Source organism: Apis dorsata, unplaced genomic scaffold (assembly GCF_000469605.1).
Source record: "Apis dorsata unplaced genomic scaffold, Apis dorsata 1.3 scaffold_1057, whole genome shotgun sequence".
Classification (NCBI taxonomy): domain Eukaryota; kingdom Metazoa; phylum Arthropoda; class Insecta; order Hymenoptera; family Apidae; genus Apis; species Apis dorsata.
This window is the reverse complement of record NW_006264155.1, coordinates 41,589-51,023: the sequence shown is the minus strand read 5'-3', so window position 1 is coordinate 51,023 and position 9,435 is coordinate 41,589. Positions and strand designations below refer to the sequence as shown.

General features: G+C 26.8%; 1 protein-coding gene across 2 annotated transcripts in view; it reads left to right on the top strand.

The window, feature by feature from the left end:
• LOC102674368 (dynein heavy chain 6, axonemal) overlaps window positions 1–9,435 on the top strand; it is a 22,870-nt gene that overhangs the window by 11,171 nt on the left and 2,264 nt on the right. For both annotated transcript variants that reach the window (XM_031514561.1, XM_006624436.2), the window contains exons 27-46: window positions 723–2,533; window positions 2,648–2,903; window positions 3,233–3,423; window positions 3,516–3,688; window positions 3,809–3,992; window positions 4,449–4,620; window positions 4,738–4,899; window positions 5,320–5,496; window positions 5,572–5,768; window positions 5,835–6,080; window positions 6,199–6,436; window positions 6,533–6,835; window positions 6,913–7,098; window positions 7,168–7,340; window positions 7,443–7,803; window positions 7,890–8,123; window positions 8,213–8,353; window positions 8,423–8,613; window positions 8,688–9,133; window positions 9,205–9,405. In XM_031514561.1, the coding sequence (XP_031370421.1) occupies window positions 723–2,533; window positions 2,648–2,903; window positions 3,233–3,423; window positions 3,516–3,688; window positions 3,809–3,992; window positions 4,449–4,620; window positions 4,738–4,899; window positions 5,320–5,496; window positions 5,572–5,768; window positions 5,835–6,080; window positions 6,199–6,436; window positions 6,533–6,835; window positions 6,913–7,098; window positions 7,168–7,340; window positions 7,443–7,803; window positions 7,890–8,123; window positions 8,213–8,353; window positions 8,423–8,613; window positions 8,688–9,133; window positions 9,205–9,405 (6,043 nt within the window). The remainder of the gene's footprint in view (window positions 1–722; window positions 2,534–2,647; window positions 2,904–3,232; window positions 3,424–3,515; window positions 3,689–3,808; window positions 3,993–4,448; window positions 4,621–4,737; window positions 4,900–5,319; window positions 5,497–5,571; window positions 5,769–5,834; window positions 6,081–6,198; window positions 6,437–6,532; window positions 6,836–6,912; window positions 7,099–7,167; window positions 7,341–7,442; window positions 7,804–7,889; window positions 8,124–8,212; window positions 8,354–8,422; window positions 8,614–8,687; window positions 9,134–9,204; window positions 9,406–9,435) is intronic.

Sequence of the window (9,435 nt, the reverse complement as noted above, 5' to 3'; positions counted from 1 at the left end):
ATATATATATATATATATATATATATATATTATATGATTTTATAACTGATAATCTAGCAATATTATTCAATAGGGAAACAACAACAAACAATTTCAGAATTAGTTGTCAATTCTTAAAATTTGGAGAATTCATAATTAATTTGGAAGAAAATTAAAAATTGATAATTTTGATTTTTTTTAAAAATATAAATTTGTATGATTTTAATTAATAATTTTGCAATTTAATGATTTTTCTTATAATTTCATTATAATTTTATTATAGTAAAATACCCAAAATTGAGAAAAACTATTTATTAAAGTGTATAATTTTGATTTTTTTTTTTTTATAAAAATATATTCATTATTTTCATGTAATTTTGTTTGATGAAAAAAAGATCAAATATAATGTAATTAAAATAATTTTAAATTAATAATATAATAATAATATCATGAATCTATATGTACTCCACTTTTATTTTCTGTCATTTTATTATTCTTTTTCATTTATTATTATAATTCATCTATACACTTTTTTTTATGATCACCAAGAATATGCCGACAAAACTTGAAAGCAAACGCTCAAGTTACCGAAACCAAAAAGAAATTGTAAAATTTGATCGCTTCATTGCTTAAGAATTATATCATTTTTATAATTAATACTAGTTAATTTCAAATTATCATTTATGGAGGCATTTTAATAAGATATCAATTGAAAGATAATCAATTGAATAATTTTTTATTAGATAATGAAAGAAGCTCAATTGCAACCAGAAGCTTGCATTTTAAAGAAAGTCACTCAGTTGCACGAATGTTTGCAAGTAAGGCACGGAGTGATGTTAGTTGGACCTACTGGTGCAGGAAAAACATCGGTACTTCATACTCTTGCCAATACTTACAACAGACTTCATCAAATGGGTGTACCTGGACCAATATATCAGCCAGTTAATTTGTATATAATCAATCCAAAAGCAGTTACAATTGGTGAATTGTATGGAGAAGTAGATCTATTGACTAATGAATGGAAAGATGGATTAATTGGTTCTACAGTTCGTCATGCGTGTTCATTTACTACTGAAGAACATCAATGGATTGTGTGCGATGGACCTGTAGATGCTGTATGGATAGAGAACATGAATACTGTTTTAGACGATAATAAAATGTTGTGTTTGGCTAATTCTGAAAGAATCAAGTTTACTCCTTATATGCGTATGTTATTTGAGGTTATGGATCTTGCCCAAGCGTCACCCGCTACCGTCAGCCGTTGTGGAATGGTATACGTAGATCCTATAGAATTAAAATGGATGCCTTATGTAAAATCATGGGTAGAAAAATTTCCTGATACTATTCTTAAAAGTGAATATCAACAATTAATTATTGAACTCTTTGAAAAATATTTCGAAAATGGATTGGTCTTCTGTACTCACAATTGCATCTGTCCGATTAAGCAAGTTGATATTAGTAAAGCGAATATGGCTTGTGCAATATTAGAATATATTTTATACGAACCAGAAGCGATAGAAAAAACTACAGAGAAAGCACGAATCAGAACATTTTTAGTTCAGTCATTCGTTTTTGCTTATCTTTGGGCCATTGGTGGTAACGTTCACGATAATTCTCGTAGCATAATCGAAACTTTTGTAAGAGAACAATTTAAGGATGACGAAGATGCGTTTTTGCCATCGGTAGATTTGTGGAATATTTATATAAATGTTCCAGAGCATCGATTGGATTTTTGGATGGATATTATGCCAAAATTCGTATATGATAGAGAAGTACCATTTTTTGATATCCTCGTACCAACGATCGATACCGTACGATTTGGTTATTTGATGAAGAAATTAGTCCAAATAAATAAACCTGTATTCTTTTCCGGAAATACTGGAGTAGGAAAATCAGTAATAACAAAAGTAATCTTAAAAGAATTGGAGGATACTAATCTTTGGGTACCAATTAATTTAATCTTCTCGGCTCAAACTAGTAGTGGAAGAACGCAAGAGATCTTGGAACTTAAACTGGAGAAAAGAAAAAAAACTGTGTTAGGAGCACCTATTGGAAAGCGAGTGTGTGTATTTGTCGATGATGTCAATATGCCTAAATTAGATACATATGGATCTCAACCACCAATCGAACTTTTACGACAATTATTGGATTTTGGTGGAATGTACGACAAAGAAAAATTATTCTGGAAGAATGTTGAGGACGTTGTTTTTACCGTAGCTTGTGCTCCTCCTGGAGGTGGTAGAAATCCTCTGACACCAAGATTCGTCAGACATTTCGCAATGCTGTTTATTCCAGCACCTACAGATATCTCTCTAAAAGGAATATTCAAATCAATTATAACCGGATTTTTAGAAGAATTTGTAGATTCTGTTAAACAAATCGGGGAAAGAATAGTGAACGCAGCTGTTGATATTTATTTAACTATAGAGACAGATCTTTTGCCTACTCCAGAAAAAAGTCACTATATATTTAATTTACGAGATTTATCGAAATGTATACAAGGTATTATGCAAGTTGATGCCACTGTTATTAAACAACCTAATGAAATGTACAGGTATATTCTAAATACTGCAACTAATATATATGTATTAAAAATATTTATATATCAATTAATATAATTAAAAGTATTTATAATAAAAAATAATAAAAAAATGTTTATATTTTTTAGACTTTTTTATCACGAATGCCTTCGAGTTTTCCATGATCGATTAATCAACGTTCAAGATAAAACTTATTTCTATAGACTCCTAAATACCATATGTTTAACTAGCTTTGGTATAGAAGTGTTGCGACTTCCGGATGAAAAAATTATCGAGAGACCACCGATGTTACTGTTTGGTGACTTTATGACTTTTGGAGCGGCGAGGGAGCAACGAATTTACGAAGAACTTACTGAAATCCCAAAAGTTAAATCAATTTTGGAGGTTTGTTATTATTTAATTATTATTATTTACATACTCATTACATTATTTACATTATTTGCATAATAATCAAAAATTCATTTACATAAAGTTAATACATTTTTTCTTTTTTTTTTTTTTTTGTTTTTATATATAACATAAATAGTAAATGATTAAATAAGAAATTAAATAAGAAAGCAATTGATAATATTGATATTCATTTGTAAATTTGTTTAAAATGAGATAAATAAAATATATAATAATGTGTGAATAAATATATGATGAATCATTACATACTCATGCTAATGCTAATCTAAATATTTGATTTATATTTTTGATTTTACATATCACAGGATTATTTAGAAGATTACCGTTTTTCTGTTGGAAAAGATATGAGACTCATTTTCTTCATGGATGCTATAGAACATATTTGCAGACTTGCAAGAATTCTTCGTTCTGAAAGAGGCAACGGCCTTTTAGTAGGTGTCGGTGGAATGGGAAAACAAAGTTTGACGAGATTAGCGTCTCATTTAAATGGTTATAAGTTTGTATCGTTATTAATTGATATAAATAATTCTCTTACAATTACATAACAACGCGATTAATAATTTATCATAATTACTCGAATGTTTTAAGATGTTATCAAATAGAAGTTACACGTACATACGATAAACATTCATGGCAAGAAGACCTTCGCCGATTTTATTTCGAACCAGGTACTGCCGCTAAACACACGACGTTTTTATTCACAGACACTCAAATTGTGCTAGAAGATTTTTTAGAAGATATTAATAATACTCTTAATACTGGTAATTTGAGTTGTTCATATTATTTAAATAAAATTATCATCAAAAATATTATTCAATTATTCGTATAAAATTTTTATTATTAATTTATAATTATAATTGTATAATAATTGTTTGTTTCAGGCGAAGTACCAAATTTATATGAAGCAGATGAATTGGAAAAAGTTATCATAGCTACAAGGCCTGCAGCAAAAGAAATAGGAATTCCTGAAGCAAATAGAGATGCAATTTACCAATATTTTATTGCAAGAGTTAGAAATCACCTTCATTTAATGATCTGTATGAGTCCTATAGGTGACACTTTTAGGTTAATCTCTTTATGATATTAATTATTTATATTAGATTTTAATCTTCGAACATTATTTATTATTTTTTTCTAGTCGTTTTGAGAAATGTTCAAACCGAACTTATATTGTAATCAATACTTAAAATCACTTACTCATTTACAATCTTATAAGTGAATATACTTTTTTTTCTTTACATTATTTTTTTAAATGGAATTATTTTTCACCAATCAATATATCTCTATTTTCACTCTATTTCACTATTTTTTATTATCATTATTTTTTATAAAAATTATATGATTCTATTTAGAAGAACGATTATCAATTTCGGAAGTGTTCAATTTTTTAATCGTCAGAGAAACATTTTTTTAAAATGATTTATAATTTAGGAAAAATGATTATATCCAAAGATTAAAATATTCTACTATTTGGTAATTATTTATTATTAAACTATTATTTATGATTGATTATTTTCATAGACACCGTTGTCGTATGTTTCCATCATTAGTAAATTGTTGCACGATTGATTGGTTTACAAAATGGCCAAATGATGCACTCTTATCAGTAGCAGATAATTCATTAATCGAAATCGTTCCAACAGATTCATCAAAACGTATCAATCTTGCTACTATTTGTGTTTTAATCCATGAGGTATATTATTATGATAGATATTATTATTATGATAAATATTGCTATTATGATAGATATCGAAATGAAGAACATTCAAAAATATTCAATTTCAAAAATATATATGATATAAAATTATAGAGTGTAGAAGAAGCGACAACTCGATTTTTCCTAGAAATGCGTCGAAGGTATTATACTACACCAAGTAGTTATTTAGAACTTTTGAAGATGTTTAAAACAACTTTTAAAAGAAGAAAGAAAGAAATAGAATTACTGAAAAGTAAAATCGCCAATGGTCTTAATGTAAATATAATATATAGTTTTAATATAATTATTTAATTAATTAATATAGTAAAATAAATTTAAATTTTCTTGTATTTCTAAATTTTTTATTTTAAAAGATTATTACTAAAATATAAATGCAATTATTTTATTCGTTATTACTGATAATTTTATTATAAAAATCAAAATTTATCGAATTAAACTTTTATTTTTATAAGTCTTTTTACATGAATATGATTATTTACATTTTAATTAATTATATTCAATATCAAATTTTTTATATCAATAATAACTGAGATTTTTTAATTCATAATTATTTAATTATTTAAATAAAAAAAAATTCTTTAAAAAATATTTGACAGAATTATATATTTTTTAAAATAAAAATAAAAAATTAAAATCGTCGAACAATAATGATTAATATTTTTATTATTTGGTCAGAAATTACGAGAAACTAACGAAATGGTTGGTATAATGAAAGAACAATTGATTATTCTTGCTCCAAAATTAAAAGCAAGTACTGAGGAAGTATCAAAGCTGGTAAAAATTCTTGCAAAGCAACAAATCGAAGTCGATAAAGTGAAATTTGTTGTAACTGCTGAAGAAGCAGTAGCAAAAGTATAAGTAATATAATAAATAAAAAAAAAAAATAATAAAACTTTAAATATCGAATATATACTTTTATTTTTTCAGGCGAAAAGAGAAGAAACAGCAGCTTTAGAGGCTGATGCTAGACAAGATTTAGAAGCAGCAATGCCAGCTTTATTAGAAGCTCAAAAGGCATTAGAAGCTTTAGATAAAAGAGATATTAACGAGGTTCGTGTATTTATACAACCACCTCATTTGGTACGTTTTGTTATGGAAGCAGTGAATTTGTTATTGGGTGAAAAGTAAGTTTTATAAAATATTTAAATTAATGTATACAATTTACTTCTATAATTAAATTTTCATTTTAGAACAGATTGGGCCTCTGCCAAACTTGTTTTGGGCGATATACATTTTCTTGATCGCTTAATTAATTATCCTAAGGACGAAATAAGTGACAAACTTTTAGAAAAGTTACAAGATTATATTAATCATCCAGAATTTCAACCAGATTTAGTGGCTCGACAAAGTAAAGCTTGTAAATCGTTGTGCATTTGGGTAAGAGCAATAAATGGCTATGCTAAGATTTACAGAGTAGTCGAACCAAAACGACAGAGGTAAATTGAATGAAAACTTTGTAATATATATAAATATATAAATATATTTTTATATATAAAAGCAAAAAATCTTGGTATAATTATTAAATTATTAATTAAAATTAATAATTATTAATAGATTAAAGAAAGCTGAAGAAGAGTTAAATGCCATAGAGGCAATAGTTGCTAAAAAACAACAAGAACTTGCCGAAGTGGAAAGAAAAATCATAGAATTGCAACAGCAATACGATGCAGCTCTAGAAAATTTGAATAAATTAGAAGCCGAAATGAATTTAGCAGAAACAAGATTGAATAGATCTGGACGATTGACATCTGCATTAGTGGATGAACGAGTTCTATGGGAAGAGTTAACACGCGTATGATAAAAAAAAATTGTATTTAACATATATAATTGTATTAAAACATATAATATAATGAATTATAATCAATTTCTTTTTTATGTAAATGTTTAGGGTTTTGAACAGCAAATTAACAATTTGACTGGTGATATTTTGATAGCTGCTGGTGCTCTTGCTTATCTGGGTGCTTTTACAAATGAATACAGAGAAGAATTGATAGAATCTTGGTTATCTCATTGCAAGAATTACGATATTGATACTACAGAAAATTATAGTCTCATTGCAATATTAGTTGATCCTTATGAAATTCGTCAATGGAATACGTATGGTTTACCACGAGATAAAGTCAGTATAGAAAATGGTATTTTTGTAACACAATCCACTCGCTGGCCTTTAATGATTGATCCTCAAGAACAAGTAATTATTTTTATAGCATATGAAATATACTCGAACTTAATATTTGATATTATTTGTAAATATATTCTATTTTTAAGGCAAATAGGTGGATACGAAATATGGAACAAGACAATAACTTAAAAATATGCAAACTGACAGATACAAATTTAATGAGAGTACTAGAGGCATCTATACGACTTGGAACTCCTGTATTAATTCAGGAAGTAGGAGAAGTATTGGATCCAAGTTTAGAACCAATTCTGCTTAAACAAATTTTCATTTTGGTATATATTTATTTATTATTTATTATTTATGCGATTACTTTAATAACATTATTTGATATAATTATATAGGGTGGTAGAACATTAATAAGATTTGGCGATACAGATGTCGAGTATGATGATAATTTTAAATTATATATTACAACGAAAATCGCAAATCCTCATTATTTACCAGAAATTTGTATTAAAGTAACAATAGTCAATTTTACTGTAACCGTAGGCGGTCTCGAAGAACAATTACTCGCGTATGTATTTTATTATAGTAATCTAAATAATAAATAATCTATCTAAATGCAAAACATGTATATTTAATTTTTAAATTTTCTATCTTCTTAAACTTTATATAGAGATGTTGTACGTCTGGAAAGGCCAGATCTTGAATCAATGAGAAATTACTTAATAATAAAAATCAATGCAGATAAAGGTCAATTGCAAAGCATTGAAGACAAAATTTTAACATTGTTATATGGTGCAGGCGATGATATTTTGGACAACGAGGAGCTAATAGAAACTTTAAATGATAGTAAAGAAACTTCGGCAATTATCGCAATGAGATTAATTGAAAGTGAAACGACTGAAAAAAATATATCAATTGCGCGTGAAAAATATCGATCTGTTGCAAATCGTGGATCAGTTTTGTATTTTGTAGTTGCAAATCTTGCAAACATAGATCCCATGTATCAATTCTCATTAAAATACTTTAATCAAGTAAATAATAATATGATGAATAATTATATTTTTGCAATTTGCAAATATGCAATTTAATACATTAACATTTTTCAACATTCTATTAGATCTTTAATACGATAATTGAAACTACTAAAAAAGAAGATATTTTACAATTACGTTTGCAAATATTATTAAATGAAATAACATTAGCTATCTATACAAATGTTTCGCGAGGTTTATTTGAGAAACATAAATTAGTATTCAGTTTTATGCTCAATATTGCAATAGATATGAATGATGAGATTGTATCCCTAGTACAATGGAATTTTTTGTTAAGAGGACCTACACGAATTGTCGTTGTAAGTTATATGTTTTGTCTTAAGGCTTATAATTAATATCTTTCAAATATTATTAAATATTTGAATTTATATATTTGAATTTCAAATAGGAAGAAATGCCAGATTATCCAACTTTAACAACTACAATATGGACTTCAATCAATTATTTAGCAAAGACATTCGATAGCTTTGAAAATATTTTAACTGATGCATTTAAAGAAATTATAGTAACTATTGGATATTTTGAAGAAGTAATATACCATTTTTTATTTTCATTTCAATTTTGATTATGAATAATATAACATTTCGATTTTTTTTAGGATATTAATATAATTCCTACCAATCAAGAAATTGCTGCTTACGATTGGAATAATAATCTAACTGATATTGAAAAATTACTGTTGCTAAAAGCTTTGAGAGAAGAACATTTAATTTTTGCTATCACAGCTTATGTATCAAAACATTTGGGACCTAAATTTGTGGAATCACCTATGGTAACATTACAACTTTTGTATGTATACAAAAATTGTATATATTCAAAATTATTGTTTTGATACCAATAAATTTATTACTGAATATTTTCAGATTTGCAGATACATCATGCAAAATACCATTGATTTTTATACTCACAACTGGATCAGATCCTTTCAGTGCTTTTCAAAAATTTGCACATGAAATGGATTTCTCCAATAGATATGATTCAATTTCTTTAGGACAAGGTCAAGGTCCTATTGCAGAAGGACATATACGAACAGGTACTGTAGAAGGCAGATGGGTATTTTTACAAAATTGCCATTTAGCTACTTCATGGATGGTCAATATGGAACAAATTGTGATGGCAATTGCTGAAGAACCAAAAGGAGTAATTCATAATGATTTTCGATTATTTTTGAGTTCGATGCCAAGCAAAGCTTTTCCAGTTTCTGTTCTTCAGAATTCTGTGAAAGTCACTAATGAGCCACCAAAAGGTCTAAAAGCCAATATTAAGAGAGCATTATATGATTTGGACGAGGAATTTTTTGAACAACACAGTAAAAAAAAAATTTTTAATAATTGAAACATAAAGTATTATTAACAATTTTAATTTTTTTATTTAATACAGTTTTAAAGGAAAATTGGCGCAAACTTATATTCGGAATTTGTTTCTTCCATGCAATTATTCAAGAACGAAAAAAATTTGGACCATTGGGATGGAATATTGTATATGAATTTAATGATAGTGATAGAGAATGTTGTTTACAAAATTTGAAATTATTTTGTATATCAGAGCATATACCCTGGAATGCATTAACATATACTACAGGTTGTAAAATATTTCTCAAATTTTCTTTAG